This window comes from Anser brachyrhynchus (assembly GCF_964034855.1).
Source record: "Anser brachyrhynchus genome assembly, chromosome: W".
Taxonomy (NCBI): domain Eukaryota; kingdom Metazoa; phylum Chordata; class Aves; order Anseriformes; family Anatidae; genus Anser; species Anser brachyrhynchus.
Genome location: NC_137704.1, coordinates 1,712,343 through 1,731,249, shown reverse-complemented (window position 1 = coordinate 1,731,249; position 18,907 = coordinate 1,712,343). Strand labels below are relative to the sequence as shown.

Sequence of the window (18,907 nt, the reverse complement as noted above, 5' to 3'; positions counted from 1 at the left end):
AAGGCAATGCCATTTTTGAGGAAAATGGCACCAAAAGTATAGAATTCGGTCTTTTTTGCTTATTGTAAAGATAGCTGCAAAGTGTTTTGATTAACGTATATATAGACCTTCAGAGGCAAAAATCTGGAGTATGTAAGGGTTCCTAATCAGAGAGACAAGAGTAACAGTCAGAAAAATCCAGAATAGAAATAGAACACTCTTTTAATAATGAGAACGGAAATGAAATGCACTAGGAAAAATAATAATAATAGTAAAAAGCTAAAAAGATGGTGGGCTTTTATCTTTTCATGGTTTTGAATTAAGTTTTAAAGACAGTTTCTGCAGCACAGGTTCAATGGTTGACATTATTTTCCTCAGAACACTGTACGTAGTATATAACAGCCTATTTAGTAAGTTTTAATGACATAGCTGTGTTATCACCTAAGGCAAAGGTGCTTTAGGTTGAATCCTAGAAAAAAGTAGTGGGATTGTGGTGCACATCAGGAGTTTCCAGGACTCCTTACATTGAGAGCTTTTAGGATAAGCATAGGTGCTCTCAGCATTTGTCTTCCTATCTGGAGATGAGATACTCCAAAAGTTCTTGAGAGCCTTTCTACTGTTGCTGGTGAGTTGCCAGCTCAACTCCTACATCATGGTTTTTATGTGTATTTCATTATAGCATGGTGATAAGGTGAAGCATGTATTTTTCATTAAACGGACTTTGGCTTGGACTGGCCTATGCTACTTTTGCTTGCCTGGTTGTTTATGGACATTGCTCACCTTGTGCTCGCTCTTTCCCTCACAGGTTTATTCCTGAGGCTTGGTCCTCCTGTAGTGTCACCTGTGGAGTGGGCAGCCAGGTGCGGCTTGTGAAATGTCAGGTGCTCCTGTCTTTCTCTCAGTCTGTCGCTGACTTGCCCATTGATGAATGTGAAGGTCTAAAACCTGTGTCTCAGAGAGCCTGTTACAGTGGCCCTTGCAGTGGAGAGGCAACTGAATATACCCCAGAGGAAACCGACCTGCTCTATGGCAGCTTGCAGGAATTTGATGAGCTCTATGACTGGCGATATGAGGGCTATACAGAGTGCTCAGAGTCCTGTGGAGGAGGTAAGTGCAAAATGTTTCTGTGTTGCATGTGCTTTCCCTCTTTAAGTGCATGCTTTTCAGTGAGAACACCCATGGACTTGTTCCTTTGATGCATCTATTTGAAAAGGCTTGGATGAAAACTGTAAAATGCCCAAGTGCATGACATGTTTTACACAGGACTTTGAGGCTCCATGTTCTGGCTGTCACCAAGAATGATCAATGTTTCATGTATTACTGTTTCCATGTATCTGCAGATCATTCAGATTGCACTCACACAAAAATTGCTGAAGTGATTTTGTGATACAGGCAAGAATCATATGTCATTTTTAGTTTTTATCTCTTGACTTGTGCTGTGCAAATATAGACATGGAAACAAATGGTCCTCCCATAGCAGATGCATTTGATTATTGATATTCTAAGGGCTCAGCTGGTTCTGTAACTCCTACCACTAAGTGCCACTAGTTCTGATCTCACTGCTAAGAAAACATATGGTAAAAAAGTACTAATGGTGTAATTGCCTGAAGCTAGCAGACTTGATGCTTGGAGCTTCTCAGTGTTAATCAAGGTCACAGGATCCACATGTTAGGGAATACTAATGTGCTCTGATATTCATTTTTCCCATCATTTTGTCTAGCTAGTTCTGAAAAATAAGCTCTCTCCATTATTTTTAAATTAAATCTTGATTTTGTTAGGTGCTCTCTTTTTACATGAGAAGTTTCAGGCTACATATACATAAATACAGAATGAATACACTAGGACTGGAAACCACTCAATAACTCATGAATGCTTAAGAGTTTGATCTACACAGATTTACCAGTAATATGTTGCAAACTTATAAACAACAGTAATAATTAATGGAAAATAATGCAAGAGGTTTCTAAGCTTACTATTATCTTGCTGATGGTAGTCAGTGTTTAGAGCAGTTCACAAAGAGTTGTCATATCATTGCCTCTATTGCTTTGATTCCTACATAAAAAATCTGACACTAATGTATGCTAAGTGGTGATGAACACTGACTTTACAGGAGTATCTGTCACATATTGAGTCTACTAGTGAGCACTAATGATTTGTCACATTTGCGCTGTGAATACTGAAACCTTAATATCTTCTAGAAATGTCCTGTTGAAATGAAGTCATTTCTCTAAATACAGTGATTATGTGCATATTTTTCCAACATAGACTGAAATGACAGAGACATTTTGCTTTATAATTGTCAGCAAAAACCTTTAGCCAAGATTTCTTTTTGTCTGATGTCAGCTCCAAATTTTGCAGATTAGCAGATGCTAAGTCAGATACTTTTGCAGCCATAGGTGCAAGACAGGTCAAACTAATTTTATTGGTTTTGGAATCTCAAGAGAAGAAATTGGATAGATGCAGAAGTAACCTTTCACCTCCTAGAAGTAGCAACCAGAAGGAATTAGTTAGCCATTTAGTCTGCTGTTAGTGGCTGCATTTCCCAGAGCTGTCATCAAATATCATGTAACAATTATTCTATTCTGGTAGATATAAACATAGAAAATCTCATTTGATGGTATTTTGAAAGTTAACTTAAACTGCTTAGATTCATGTCCCACCCTTATACCATTTTGTATTGCAATTTCCCACTCAGAACTGATTTCTTTTTTTCAGAGAAAGCAATTTTAAAGAGAACAGCTTTTGTTCTGGTAATATTGTCCATAATAGTGCTTAGAATTCACTTATTTGACAAGCAAATTTCTTGAAGTTCATACACTTTTTTTAATGGTCTCCATACTGTGGAGCTTCTGACAGACAGTAGCTCTTTATATCCTCTAAAGGTACAGTGATCCCTCTGTTGATTTAAAGTTTGTAACCAATCGCCTCATTGACCTATCAAAAACAGAGGATAGATGTTATCAATATGCTGAAATGAATTCCATGTGAGAATCAAGGAGAAGCTGAAAAAAGTGATTTTGAGCACATTTGTTTGCTGCTAGAGCAAGCTAGATTTTTTTTTAGTCATTGGCACATACTGTTATAGCCAGCAATCTCTGTCATTACCAGATCTAGGAACAACGGACTAGCTAAGCTCAGGAGGAGCCTTTTTCTTCAATACCCAGGCCATCAGACAGGATTAATAGTCATACTGAAATCTTTATAAGGTAAAAATTTGCAAGAATTTCTGAATGGTAATCACAATGAGCAGAGTAGAATGCTGGTAGAATAGACTAAAATTGTTGGAAATACAATCAGAGATAATTTAGGTGACAGGAGGAAGCATGGGTAATAGAATCGTAGAATCAGAGTTGTAAGGGATCCACAAGGGTCGAGTTCAACTCCTGATGTGGTCCTAATGAGCACACTGTGGGGTTTGGGGACAGTTGTATAGTAAAAGCTGAAGAGCAGTAGTTTCAGAGCTTGACTCCATGAGCTTGATAAAGCCTTCCAACTCTGGATATTCTATGATTCTATGAAATCATCTGGGTTGGGATGGAGAAATGGAGGAGAGGCGGAATTCAAGACCTCACAGTCAATCAGAGTTGGATAGTCAGCTCCGAACCAGGCAATGCAAAAGCGCTGAGGTAATTGATAATCATTGGTCAACAGCTCATTAGTGACACACTTCAGAGAGGAGAAATTGAAACTGTGGAAATAGACCTAGTTTACAAAATTCTGATCTGAAAAGCACATAACAGATGTGTTTAGCCTTATCCCTATCAAACAATGAAATTGTCAGTATGCAGAACTCAGTGGTTTCTTTCCACACAGTTAAGAGAAGTACTTTCCAACATTTCCCTTCCTCAGGACTAGTGGTCCTTTTCCCCTGTGTTCATCAGTTTGGTCTTGCTATTTAGGCCTGCTCAAGTGATCAATGCAAAGTAGAGACCAATAATGTCAACACAGTGCCATTTCCCACCAGTTAGAGAACTGCTTCTGTTCTGCAGACAGGAGCAGTCTGTCCCAGGGGGGAGTCCATATGCCTCGTTTTGCAATATACTCAACAGAAAAACAATTGGGTTGGAAACATACTGAACAAGACAGGGCAGAGAACATATTGTTTATGTATAAATGTGTTTGGGGAGATTACTTTAATAGAAAAATTGTTTGAAAGTATGCGGCCATCTTCTGAAGAATGAAACCCATAGCAATGTTGGCTGACTTAAGAGTCTTCAGTAATTTTGTTGTCGAAAAAATGTCCAAATGTCCCAAAATGTCAAGTTTCTTTCTTCTTTTCAGCACCTGAGTACAGCAGGGATAATGCTTGGGGATAGGGTCACAGGCATGTCCTGAATAGGCTTGCACAAGCACATAGAAACCTATAAATTGTTCAGCATGCCACTTTGCTGTGGACCTCTCTTCAGCCTGTACTGAGAATAAGAGGAATGAATCTACGAATGATTTCAGGAGTGCAGAACCTATGATGAGCTACAGTTCTTTGGTCCTGTAGAGCAATATGATGTCATTGTTTGCCTAATGACGTGTTCTGGCGTTAGAAATAGCAAAAAGCATTGATGATTCTGTTACACTGCTCGTGGAGCTGTTTGAGCTTCCCACTTTTCTTCTTCCCCCCTCCCCCCACTGGTATCTTCAAAAGATTGTAAGATATTTTGGAAAACTAATTGCTGATTTTGAAAAGATGATGCAATTGTGAGTTCAGCTAACCTTTTCCCAACTCAGGAGGTTGGGATGAATGTAAAGAGCATACTTCTATCTTGCTTGAACCACTGTGGATTAGATTTTTAGGGAATTTAGGCAAATAACTATCCACACAACCCCCGGGGAAGAAGTAGATCCAGCAGACTTCTTTCACTAAGTAGTCTTTCCTATAACATGTAGTGCTGCAATGCTTGATTTTCTATCTTTCTAACCATGTGATCCAAAAAATCTTGATATGCCTATTTTACAGGAAAACTGAGACAGAGTAACTGGCGTGCATAAGAGTACATGACAAATTTGGTATCAACAAGCATTTTCCAAGTTGTAGCCTAATCATCCAATCTTCCAACTTCTCTCTTAGTCCTCACAGCTACCCCTCTTCTGTACCAGTTCTCAGACACACCTGGCAGTTTTGCATCTCCAGTGCAGGTGTTAGTTTGGATATAGAAAAATAGCTGATACTTGACCTTGTTTTGCTTTACTTTTGTACTTAGAGTAATCTTAGTTTCTTAAAATATAGCGTGCCAACATCAAGGCTATCTTTACACCCTAACCTGCCTGGCTGACAAATAAACAGCATGACTGCACATACTATGAATGGAGGCATCACTGGAGAGCACTGTACATTTTTCTGCCCAGGCAAGGTAAGTAGTGAACGAACCTACAGACTTCTCAATGCTGTTGAGACACACAGTGAGAATGAGAGCAAGGACAAGCCCAGCATCCCATGCAGAGTTTTGATTAGACCATCTCCCTGTCAGCTGGGAAACCAGACATATAAGGTGCAGTAGGCAATGTGTGACTGTTACAGGAAAATTACAAGAGTTACAATTGAAGGCTTGTTCCCAACAGAGGAGAAAAAAGGAATTGCGGGGCTGTCTCTGCCCTTGGATGCCCCTCTGGGTACCGGGAGCTGGCAGTGACCATGCATTTTTGTGTGCAGGTGTCCAGGAGGCTGTGGTGACCTGCCTGAACAAGCAAACCAGGGAGACTGCAGATGAAACATTGTGCATAATGAGCCGCCGTCCTCCACAGCTGCTGAAAGCCTGTAGCCTGGATCCCTGCCCCCCAAGGTATGCATCTTGTATCTTATCACCAGGAGTATATGTTTTCAGGACGTAGGAGAGGTGTGATCATCAGTGAAGATGGCAAACTAATCAGAAAGCTCTTCATGAAGCTGGGGCAAGCAGGATCCATCTGGTTAGGATGCTTAGATGCTAGGTCTGGAAATGTGTGTATAAACTAAAACTTAATATTTGCTACCACTTGATTTTTTTTCAATATTTTGAACAAACATGCTCTTACTTCTGCATTTCAGATATTAATTTCTAATTCTTAGCTTGTTCTGTATATATTCTTAATTTTCTTGAGAGTATTAATTCACTGCCTCAATGGCAGGATTTCACTCTAGAGAGAAAGTTTTCCCAAGAATAATGATAAAGAGCATGCCTTTGTTCTTGAGCCAAATTCAGTGATAGGTCAAAAGTTTTGTGGCAGGATTAATTTCTTCTCAGTAGCATTATCCTGTGAGATTAGCTACAGGGGCTTATAAATGGATTGTTTTACTATGCATCATCGCTTTCTTTTAAAAAAGGAGGAAAAGAAAACAACCATTATATCTTCCATTTACAGTACTGTTGAAGTAACTTATTGTATCAGTTTAAAAGGAATGCCCAATACTTTTTAACTAATAAATATTGAATGATGAGAAGATGAGGTGTATAAAAGAAGCATAAAAATGTGGCCTTAACTGCTGAAAATGTACTGTACAATTCTGTACAATACTTACACATAAGTAAAGATTCATACTTGAAATAAATTGAGGAGGTGTTTTCATTTACAGTTTGATTTGGAGTGAATTAACTACCTATAGAAGGAGTGAGACTGATTAAACAAAGTGTGCTGAATCTGCCGAGTAGGTCTGTCATATCTGCAGTAGCAGAGTAAGCTGTTCTATTTCTGACCATTAAAATTTCCATCTTCAATTAAGTGATCCATTCCTGATAACTTCCTAGTCTCTCTGCTAACATTGTTAAGCATTCAAAATCTCACTGACAGAGGAGTTTGTGGTGTGCAATTACTCATTAGAAATGTAGCTAAGCTGACTTATTTCACAATGTCACCAACTGTTTGTAGAGCTTACTCATTCACAGCCCTGGGAACAATTTGAAGCACTTATAGAGAGGTGAATGACAATGTATTTAATTACTACCCAGCTTATCCACAGATTTGTATTGTTTTAACTATATTGGACAGAGGATTCGTTTTTGTTTTTAATTTAATGAGAATCATAGAATCATGGAATCATTTAGGTTGGAAAAGACATCTAAGATCATTAAGTCCAACCATTAACCTAGCACTGCCAAGTCTACCATGAGACCATGTCCTTAAGCTCTACATCTACAAATCTTCTGAAGACCTCCAGGGATGGTGAGTCAACTACTTCACTGGGCAGCCTGTTCCAACGCCGCACAACCCTTTCAGAGAAGAAATTTTTCCTAATACCCAACTTAAACCTCCCCTGGTGCAACTTGAGGCTATTTCCTCTTGTTCTATCACTTGTTGCATAAGAGAATGTACAGACCCCCACCCCACTACAACCTGCTACAACCATTTATAGTAGTCACACTGTCACAGCTCCTGATCTAAACAAAGTTGTTCTTATATGTCAGACAAGTTTATTCCTCTTCCCACAAGGAAGCGGACTGTACTGTCTAAAGCTAAGATTTTCTCCAAGATCTAAGAAACAGTTTCTCATTCAGAGAAAGTTAGGGGAGAAGTGTATTAAACTGCCATTCTATAGACCCTGCATTGTGCCCACAGATCAGTACTGTTACAGCTATTTGAGTCGAGATACAAAGTGTTTTATTAGAAATTTGATTTTATACGTAGTAACCTCTCTGACACCATCATTTTAAATATAACCATAACCTTTCCTTTCATGTATTTTTGGGTTAGACTCAAATCTTGGTAGATTCTCCCATGAATCTAAAAACTTAATTATGTCTGTTTCATTTCGTTGTCAAATGAGTTTAGAACACTCTCACTCTGCATGAGGAACTCCATTTTTTTATTGCAGAAAAATGAGTAAGTTACTAAATAGATTATCAGTACAAGCATCAGGGTCTCAAAGGGGAAGTTAAAGAAACAATATTGGGTCTGGATGTGCCCTTGGAACAAGATTCTTGCATTGCCTGACTGTTGCAAAAATTGGGTGTTGCAAAAAGAACTGCAAAGAAAAAACATTCAAACATAAGCAGGCATTGGGAATCTCTCAAGTTCAGCCTGTCCTGGTTCCAGTTAGGACAGAGTTAATTTTTCCTCCTAGTAGCTGGTAGGGTGCTATGTTTTGGATTAGGATGAGAAGAGCGCTGATAACATGCTGATGTTTTAATTGTTGCAGAGCAGTGCTTACACCAGGCCAAGGACTTTTCAGCTTCTCGCTCTGTCCTGCCAGCGGGCAGGCTAGGGGTGCAGCAGGAGCTGGGAGGGGACAGACCCAGGACAGCTGACCCAAACTGTCCAAAGGGGTATTCCATACCATCTGATGTCATGCTAAACAATATATAGGGGTGGCTGGCCGGGGTGGGGGCGCCGGCTGCTTGGGGATAGGCTGGGCATCGGTCAGCAGGTGGTGAGCAATTGCATTGTGTATCACTTGTTTCTTACACATTATTATTAGTAATACTATTATCATTATCACTATTATTATTATTGTTATTATTATATTCCTGTCTTAATAAACTGTCTTTATCTCAACTCACAGGCTTCACTTTCCCGTTTCTCTCCCCCATCCCAGAGAGGGAGGGGGGAGGGGGAGCGAACGGCTGTGTGGTGTTTAGCTGCCAGCCGGGTTAAACCACAACACAGCCACAGTACCATAAGTATATACATACATTCTCCTCTTCTCCTGCTGAGAGAGAGAGAGAGAGAGATGCATGCCTGATTTTGAAAGACAGCCTGTTTGTACCTTTTGCACTGCTAGAATAGTTCAAGAACAGTTCATCCTAACAAAAATATTATCCCTGTAATACTGCCAGCCAGGTCAGCAAGAAGCTCATGTTATCTGCTGTTTCTGTGGCAGTACTGCTCACAAAACTTGGACTTGTTAGAGAATTACTTAAGCCCACTCACTGTTGTCTGAACACTGCCTCATTCATGAATCTGCTTTCTTTGTCCATTCAGTCTAGTGATGACATCTCCTTCTCTTCTTTCCTGGACTGATCATTTCAGGAAAGGAATCTTTGGACTTGAGGAGAGTCCTATTGCTCAGTGGAACAAAACCACATGTTCATGAATGTTGATCTTACAGATAGGCAAGTCAGGTTTCTTGTATATTCTTTCCAAGCCATTTACATGTATTTCCAACAATCTCATTTCTAAAATGCTTCATTTTAGATATTGTACAGATTACAAATGATCAGTTCATTGCCCATCCTTCTCACCTGCTGAGCTTTTTCTTTCTTTGTCTTCTGGTATCTGCAAGCTTGTTGATTTCTTCTTCAAGAACAGCTGTTTTTTAACATTTTCCATATGGCATAAACTTAGGCCTATGAAAAGGTGTTGGCTTACAAGACAGAGCCAAGCATGGAGTGCACCAGTGTGAACAGAGACAGGGAGCTTTGGACATAAAGCAGCTCTGGTCTGGGTAGCGGGGTTTGAACTTAAACTCTCCCTCTACTTCTTCAGAGAAGTGTGCGAGAGGACTTCATAAACTGGTAGGCACAATATATTTGACAAATTAGTGGTTCTTGTGTTTTTGCATTACTTTGGTGTAGGTTTAGGGCAAGGGATATTATCCTGCTCCACTGTAGTTTCCAAAATACGTGTTCCACCCTGCAGTCCTCATTCATGGCCTGCCATCTGCCATTACAAGTACAATTTGTGCACTTTCTGTCTTATTCCTCAAACCTTCCTGTATTACCTCTTAACTAGATTTCCACCTTTACACTACATACTCTGCTTCACAACTGTTTACTATATTCATCTTTGAAAGGGGTTACAGAAGACTTAGTTTCAGTGTATTACACATGAAGCACTGAACAACATCCTCGTAAGAAGTTGATGCTTTGAGCATTAGCCCAAGTCTAAACTTGAGCCAAAAAACAACTCATTTGTTTATCATGCCTAATCTGGTCTGTGCACCTATATCAAACACAGCCATTGCTACCATTTATCTCAGTGTCTCAATTATCACACAATGTAAAATTCTTCTGTGAGATACATTTCTGTATTCAGTATGCCTGCTAATCTCTCAAAACAGTTCTCTGCCAAACAGATTCACTTACCTGAAGTTGCCATTCATGTTGCCCCATATGCATTCTGCATCTGCTGTAGTCCCTCGAAAGACCCACTGGACAACCTCTGACTGTTCAAAATGTTGGCATAAAAACACAAACCCTCTTTTCTGACCTGATCTAATGGTTGATGAACTCTGCCTTCAGTTCAAGGAGCAGCAAGAGTTATTTGCTGTAAGGAACCATATATTGCTTGAAGTATGTCAGAAAGTTACTCCAGCAACCAAAATTGCCATTTGTAGAGTTGTTGCATATTCCATTTACCCTCTGTTCTTCTTTGACCTCTGAGTTCCTCCTGTATTTTCCTCCATTTGGCTCTGTTATATAAATATTGGCTCTCTGCCACTTTCAGCTATAATGAACTGCAATATTCACTGATACCAATAAGCCTAGAGAGTGAATGCAGGCCACTTCTGTCATCTCCCAGAACACTCTCACTGAGCCTTTGATCTGCATGCATGTGTTGGCTGCATAGGCTTCTCTTTTAATGGATTACCTTCACTTGCAAGGAAGATGTTTTTTGAAGAAAAGATCCTTACTCTTCCTTGTGCACAGCAGCCCCCTGAATCTTACCCTGCCTGTTGCACAGAGCAGTTCTGCTCCCTTGTCACATTAGAAATACTGAAAATTAGGCTGTAAAATTTTGTCGGACTAGCACTGGACAACAACTAAGTATGACTTATTTCTCTGTTGCTACTCTTAATTACAAATAACTTTACCTTTTAAGTTTTATTTCTTAATAAAGTATCAACTTTTTCAAATATTAGTTACATCTCACTTTTCCTCTGAGATATATGCATACTTTTCGTGTATTTCTAATGTTATCTCTAATCTCTAACACAGACTGAGTTATGGAAGTAGGGAGATTACTTCCTAGAGACACGACTCAATGTTTTACCATCCATTCTTAGCTCTCACACTTCACTTCAAAGGAGTCTGATTTTACAGTGAATAATTTAACAGCTGAATGGAAAATTAGTTGTATTTAAATCATTACTTTTTATGCCCCTTTCTTTGAAACTAGTTCGATTATAAAGCCAGGAACTCACCTTGGAGTCCTCATCTTAGTCCTGTAGCCTCACAGGAAACAATGCTTCCCATCCAGGATTAACACTAATTCTCTCTGCTGCCCAAAGTTGAAGATCACATTCTGAATGGTATTTAAGACCTGACACTGAAGATACTTACTCAACCCAAGAAAAATCTGCTAAAGAATTCTCATGAAAGCTTTTCTCACTAATAAAATAGGAAGATGTGCCACAAACACAGCTCCAGATCAATAACAGAAAAGAAAGGGAGAAGTATGTGCTCCCATTAGACTTCTTCTCACTATGCAGCATCCCATGCAGGATGCACAGGCTGAGGACAGGAGGCAGCCAATATTAATGTAGTATGTGATTTAGTCCATTGCATGTGCATATACACAGCTGCCACCACTCCCTTGTGCACTGAGTAATGTTTCTATGCAGGCAGGTGTCAGATGTTAAGTAAGATGCTTCCAGGCAAACTTCTCTCCACACTGATGAATGTTTATTTTAGAAAGAAAAAAAAAAAAAAAAAGAAGAGTTCTTTTGTATCACTTTCATATGGTTTAACCGCATAAAAATGACAACAATTTCATTTTTTTAGAACTAGTTTGTGAGGTCTTTGTGTAGAAGGGTATTTACTTCTCCTGTGCAGTATTCAATTTTCTTGGCAGTGCTTAAAGGGATTCTGTCAGGACGAACATTGTGTATCTCTAGAAAATGTCCTTCACTTATAACACCTAACAGCTTAGTATGCTTTGTTTTTACCATATATACCATGCATACAGGGACTGATCCAAAGCCATTCTCTCCACAGGGATGCTTTGGTTCAAGCTTATATATTTTTTTTTTAAGTTCTGCCTACATCGTTTACTTTTTCCAGGCTGACTATGGGGGTGCAAGAGTGTTTTGTTCTGAAAGGTAATGGCTCCACAGGGGCAGCTGCTCTGATTCTAGCAGCCTCTCCTGCCATGAGTAGCTGGTTAATAACTGGTGTCATTTTCTGGTCTAGCTAGCTAGCAGAATTATTATGTGGGGTCCAGTTTCTGTAGAAAAGAGAAGGAAGTTTCAAAACTGAGGCAACAGTACATTATTGTCCCTGTTGTTATTTGCAACACACTAATGCCTAGAGGCTCCTGTCTAGCTGGGAGTCCCATTGTGCTAGGCAGTAGATAAAGACAGAGAAAGAGATCATCCCTGCTGCAAAACTACAGACTAAGCAGACAGCATGGATGAAACCCAAGAGAAAAGAAAGTATTGTTACGCCTTTGCAAATCTGAAGTTGGGAAATGTGGGAGAAGAGCATGAAGCCCAGCACTTGAGTGTTCTCATTGTACTCAAAGGGGCTATTCACAAACTCACAGGCTAGCCTGTGTCTCAGCAGTGCTGGTCTCAGTCACCTCTGGAGTCCGGTGAAGAGCCAGGAGAAGGGTTCTGTTCACGCAGTCCCTCGGTTCTTCACCCGAAATGCTTAGCCACGATATAGCATTGCTACTTTTTGTCTTGTCACAAGAAAGAGGGAAAGTTCATTTATAAATAAAATTAGTTGGATAGAACTATTTAGAAGCTCACGCTCATGTTAAGTGTTAGGGGCTTTTTTGTTTTCCCTTTAAACAGCTTGACATTGGGTTCAAGTGTCCAGGCTATGTTCTATTGAATATGTGAGCCCTCACAAAACTTGAAACTCCTTGAAGTATAGCGTGTTAAAGTTGAATTTATCATTTGCAGGCAAGATTTCTGTTAAGTATGTTGAAAGAATGTTCTTTATAAGAAAATGGCATTATTAGCTATTTTTTAAAAGCACCTCTAATATTTTTACAGTAATGGCAAAGAGTAATTGTGTTGTGATATAAATATAGATTTTCAGATCATTGGCCCCTTTTTTGGCAATTTGGAGCTTTGCAATTGTTCTCTTTCTTTAATTTAAAGGATCTGCAAATGCTCATGTTTTAAAAGATACTGAGCATGATGAATTGTGGAAAGTGCATGTTTACCTGAAATTAAGCACATGCATAAGCACTGCCCAGAGAAGCCTGACTCACTCAATAAGTATGTTCCAGAAAATTAGTTACTCCTTGACCTATAAAAATTACAATAGTTATTGATAAAATCACTATTTAATAACATATTACAGATTATAATTATAATTCATAATATGAACTGACTGATATTTCCTAGCTGGGTATTATCTTTTCCTAAAATATGACCATTATTAATTCACTTTTGTTATTTTATAGTTACTGGAGGTGCAAGAAATTTAGTGCTCAGGTTGGTCTGGCTTTTCACGGTCTTCTGTTGAGTTTTAGACCACACGCATAACATTGTGTATAAAAATTAATAAATAAAGGAAAACCACTGCTTTGAGCAATCAAATCAGGTTCACTAGTTCATTCAGACAAATGTATGTGTCCAAATCACCAATTCTAAAAAGTAAAAATAAAAAATAAAAATTAAAAAATACTGAGGCATCGCAACAGTCTGCAAGAAGCAGGAGATGGTTCATCTGGAAAGTGCCAAGTTTCTATGATCAGTTTAGTGTTTTGAATTTGTGATGATACCTGAAATAATCTGAGTTTTAAGACCATCCTCTGCTCACTACACTTTCCTTTTACCTTTTGAACGCCGTTGTTTGTTTTTTTAATGAAATACAACAATTGAAATATTTTAAAGACTAGGTTGTGCTTAAATACATAACTGCTATTTAGGCATTTAGGAGATGGAAACAGAAAAGTGATGAAATCATAGACCTAGAGCTAGGACAAGCCAGGGGCTTGGGGGAACAGATATGCCAAAGTTCTGCTGTGAAAAAGGCTAAAAAGCTACTGCTTCTCTGTTGCTACATATTCATATAGGTTTGGGCACTAGTGGTGGAGAAAGAAGGAGGGATCAAAAGAATATTCCAGAACAAACCCATGCAATCTCTTCAATGGGCTTTGGTAAGCACTACAGGAAGTACCAAACCAATGACTTCAGCTGGACTATAAACTAGCAAGAATGCAAATTTTTCCTAAAGTCTACCCCATAACAACAACCACAGTCAGCGTACAAAGATGCCAAACCCAATTGTGTGAGCTTTCCTTAGCTTGATCCTGTAACTACCTAATTTACCTTTTTAAGTGTAAGATTATCCTACTTGAATTTTAATTCTGGCATTATCAGTTGCATGCAGGATATCATGCCATTCTTCTCCTTTAAATTTATTTTTTTATTATTTTTTGCAAGTCATACTAATTGGAAAAGTCAGTTCGGTGTGGCCAAATCATCAAAAATATAAATAAATAAATAAAAAGACAGAGGAATGTGCAAATAAAGACCATATGAAATAAGAAACGGATTATTTGAGCTCACATTTCATAACACTCTACAGTAAGGATAAAACTGTATTACTGCAGCAAGACAATACTAAAAAAAATTAAAAATAAAAAGAATTACTATCTCCAACAGAAGAAAGATAGGTTATAAACTACTTGTAGTAGTACTCTCCTACCTATTTTACAAAGTGGTGCAATCACCTTTAGCTATTATAAAATAATCCTACAGTCCTGTGATTCTATTCAATAAGGTTATCACTGATCTCTCTCTATTTGTGTAGGACTGTGAAATTCTGCCAATCATCTATATCATCTGTGATTTTGGTTACTTGCATATCCCTACTCTACTTTGCATATCCCTACTCTATTCTACATTCTTTGCTTTGTATCTATGAAAGCCCAAAAAGTCAATGAAAACACAAGGGTAAGAGAGAATTTGACCTCATATTTCCTGAGCACCTCTGAGAACTCTCCTATTTAGAGCAGCTGGAAGGAATTGTGAATAAAATTATATTATGGGTAGGGCAACAGATGCAACCTGCAACAGAAAATTCAAACATTAGGAAAAAAAATCCTTTCTCTTTATTGAAATGCAACATTTCTTTCTGGAAGAAGAAACAGTCACCCTCTTCTGCAGAAGCCAAGATCTCCAAAGAGTTTATGTGGCCTGCTGGCCACTGAGATGTGAACTGCCAACAGAAACATTGTGCTCTTATACCAATAACAAACAATGAGTTGCTGGAGGCAACAGCTATTACCATCACTTGAATAAAAGCAACTTTAGCAACTAACCATGTATGAAAATAGATTCTGAAATAAGAAAATGCCTTCTTTTCAGCACCTACTCAAACATCTCAGTTTAGATCGTGCCAAAAACTGAAAGGTAGCTGATATCCACATTAATTCTGACTGACAATTTTATGGGAAAATCTGGGAAGACCTATCCCCCAAGATCATTCATATGGAGAACATACTCCAGATTAGTTTAGCTGGCTGCCAGATGTCACTCCTATTCCACTGCTAAATAGCTCCCAGTATCAGACTTAAGTGGCCTTCAGTGTATTACAGACTGGAAAGTGGCCATAACAACTTCTTCCTCACTATGCAGGGTGTATTGATTTTTAGAAAGGGTTAAACACATTTTTCTGGTTGTTAATGGCAAAATGCAGAATAGAGCTGTGGCATTTAGGGAAGAGGAGGTAGATTTCACTACCAAGGCTGTTGTCTAAAAGCAAACTAGAGTGTCATTAATATTGCATACAGTGATGCTCAGGGCAAATCCTGTCCTACTATAAAATCAAAGTAATCAGCAGATGGGGCACAGAAGGGGAGCAGAGTGGCGTTTTTGGCCTTTGCATTATTATCTACTGAGGAAAATATATTTCTTACCTACAATCTTTTAAATTTGTTTATGGATATTATTGAGAGAGAGGGAACAAATACACAGCACAACTTTATAAAATAAAAAGAGAAGTTAGAATAGTTCTGTGAGAGTAGGATGATGGTTTTTTTTCCATAAAATGTTTACTAACATGGTGCATTTTAAACATGCTGAGCCGTTTCCATTGACTGCTAATCCTAAACTATCAGAGTTTTTCCCCATAGCTCCTTCATAAATTCTGCTTCTTGTTGCTGACATGTTTCATAACTTTCCTTCATTGTCTCCCTCGGTCCTGTTGGAGCCAGAGGGTGTCTTTCATCATCATCACTCCTTTTAGTTTCTGCCTGGCTTTGCTTTCTACAAGGGCAGGTTGTCTGAGCTTTCCTTGTCCTGAATGTTTAATTTACTCCCCTGACAATCAGTTTCAGTAACATCATGCAGGCAAGAAAGCTATTCTTCAGGATTAGAAAAAGTGTCAGTATCTGGCTTTTGTACTTTCGTTTTGGATGTAGGAGTATGCTCATGTCAGTCTAGTGTTTTGTCTGAAGTGGATGGGAAGACTATTCTCTTATATTCTCACTCTGAATACAAGACTTCTTTGTATATGTGTTTCTGTATATCTCTGAATTGCCTTCTAGTAGAGTACAAGAGTGAGACTTGACATTTTAAGCAATTTTCTGTGTATCGCTGACAGAATTAGAGGGTGTTTTCGGTACTGACAAACACCAGAAATCTGGTTTTCATGTGATAAACACTGAAAATGAGCCATGAAAAATCCTGTTGATTCAGAATTTACACAGCTAGCACAGAGAAAGGTTGGGTCAGTAGTAGTTGTTTACCCAGACAGTAAAGAGGGTCTTTCTGCTCTCCTGTTACATCTTTCAAGGCCATAGCACACCCTACTCAACAACAAGAAAAAGCCTGCCAGGAACCCCAGAAACTCCCCCGGATTTTCTGGAAGAAATTCCTACTCAGGAATTCATCGATGTATTCCTCTGATGAATATTGTTACTAGCTTTTTTTCTTTTGGTTAAAGACAGAAAAGAACCAGCTAATGAAGTCCATTCAGTCTTGAAATACATTATCTAGGCTCCTGCCCATCAAAAACTTTTAATGTAGAACACAAAACTTGTTCTTATGATATTGCAGGAGTCCAAGAGACCTGAAGCCCAAGAGCTTCTAACAAAAACCAAAAATGCAGACGAACAGTTAATACTCTTCTTAACCTCATCCTTCAGCTACAAGAAGGGTCACTTTGGTCAGAAAAGGAGAAATCCCTTTCATTTACTGCTTCTTCACTCCGTCATTTTGAAAAGAGAAGGATTAAGGCTACTTCATATTGTGCTTAAGGTTTTCTCTCCTGACCCCTTCACAGATGGGAGATTGGGAAATGGAGCACCTGCAGTCTTACCTGTGGGGTTGGATTGCAGACACGAGATGTCGTCTGTTCTCACCTATTATCAAGAGAAACTAACGAGACCGTGATCTTGGCAGATGAATTGTGCCATAAACCTAAGCCATCCCTCGTGCAAGCCTGTAATCGCTTTGACTGCCCACCCTCCTGGTATCCTACAGAATGGCAAGAGGTAAGAATGTGTGAGTTAATCTCATTTTATGATTATTAAAATAGTCATGCATGATCAGTAGATTGTTTTGAGTTAGCCTATTAAGAGGATTCATTAATCATTCTAATGAGCTATTAAAAAATGAAAAAGTGTGGCTTTTTGCTCCTTAATGAAAATGAATCAGGATTTTCAGAGGCAAATAATGGCCATTGCTATTTCTAATGCAAGATTACTGAAAACTTTTAATGGCTGACCATAGGTTCCAAACAAAAAGATCTGTAATGTGATCGTCAGCTGGAGTCAGTGGATTCCAGTTAGTAGTGAATTTCTAGGTTTCTAGGAACACAAAGCTACAACAATCAGGGAGGAGAGGATCTCTGGAGCATGATGGGTATTCCTTCCATTCTCAAATAAGAATTTAGTTTAGGGCAAGAAACACTCCTCATCCTTCAAAGTCACAAATAAGTGTGAGGTACTTCACGAAATGCATGCCTTTTTACACTAATATTGAAAATTTCAGTCTACTCAATGGATCTGTACAAGGCTTTCTGTCTTTGGTAGGCTACCTGAAATAAGTTTATTTGCTGCCATCTGGTTGCAAATGAAAATACACAATTCAAAAGACTTAAAGGTGTTTATGTTGGATATGATACTGCAGAAGGAAGAAATTATACTGTTGGGCTGTTGAGAGGAATGGGAAAATTCACTGTACAGTGGAGGTGCAAGCAAAATGTCTATTTAAACCTTCAGTTCTGCTGGGTGTAAGGATTCATTCCATGTTATCAAAAAGCCATGAGCAGTTGGCACTGTGCTTACATATTACTCCCAGTCTCCATCTATAAAATCTGCCTTTGACTTAACAGCCAAGGAGATGTTAATGTACTTACCTAATGAAGCTGTTAAATCTGTGAAGCCATACTTCATGGGAGACCTCTGGATTTGGGCAGCCTTCCCAGTAACCAAAATTTATGCCAGCCTGATGTTCTGTCAAAACTAGATAACTAGCCTATGGCATTAGTCCTTTGTTTAAAACAATTGAGTTATATTTCATGCTTTAACATTAATTTGTCTACTGATATTCACATACACATATTTGCTTAGTTGTACTTTTCAGTGTTGCTAGGCTGTATCCACACATGAATGCTATATTGGTAAATAGCTTTTTACTAACACGTAATATAATGTTAGCATATGCTATAAGATGTGCCTGTGCTAGTTAAAAAGCCTATAATTGGCCATAGTCCTTACAGAAAGCAATTTTCTGCAACTTTATTTGAACAGCCAGAAGAGACATTCATTATATGATACTCAATGTCTTCCTCAATAGTGTAATCACACACATTTTTGCCTGTCTAAAGTAATGTTTTAGGCATTTTTTATATCTGCACAGAGGCTCTCAATCTTGTTGAAAGATGAAACAGATCTTAGGGAGGATGGCACTCAATTAAGTGTAAAGGCTTTAACAGGAATCAGGAATTAAATAAGACTGTCCAGGTTGCACCTCTTGTGTTAACTGCTGTCTTCTCTGGACTAGGTGGAGACAGAGGATGTGTGCTGCATTTCACTGCTGTGGATTAACTAAGGTCCTCTACACTTTGCAGGAAGGACAGCTGTATATTCAGCTCCTCATTATGTGGCCACTGAATAG

At 38.7% G+C, this 18,907-nt stretch overlaps 1 protein-coding gene across 1 annotated transcript in view; it reads left to right on the top strand.

Annotated features, from left to right (window-relative positions):
- Positions 1–200: 200 nt before the first annotated feature.
- The window catches only part of LOC308184984 (ADAMTS-like protein 1), a gene marked incomplete at its 3' end in the record, with an annotated part of 29,029 nt that continues 10,322 nt past the window's right edge, over positions 201–18,907 (top strand). Inside the window, exons 1-3 of the mRNA XM_080572528.1 lie at positions 201–1,086; positions 5,624–5,753; positions 17,070–17,280. Of these exons, the coding sequence (XP_080428654.1) occupies positions 678–1,086; positions 5,624–5,753; positions 17,070–17,280 (750 nt within the window). The 5' untranslated portion in view covers positions 201–677. The remainder of the gene's footprint in view (positions 1,087–5,623; positions 5,754–17,069; positions 17,281–18,907) is intronic.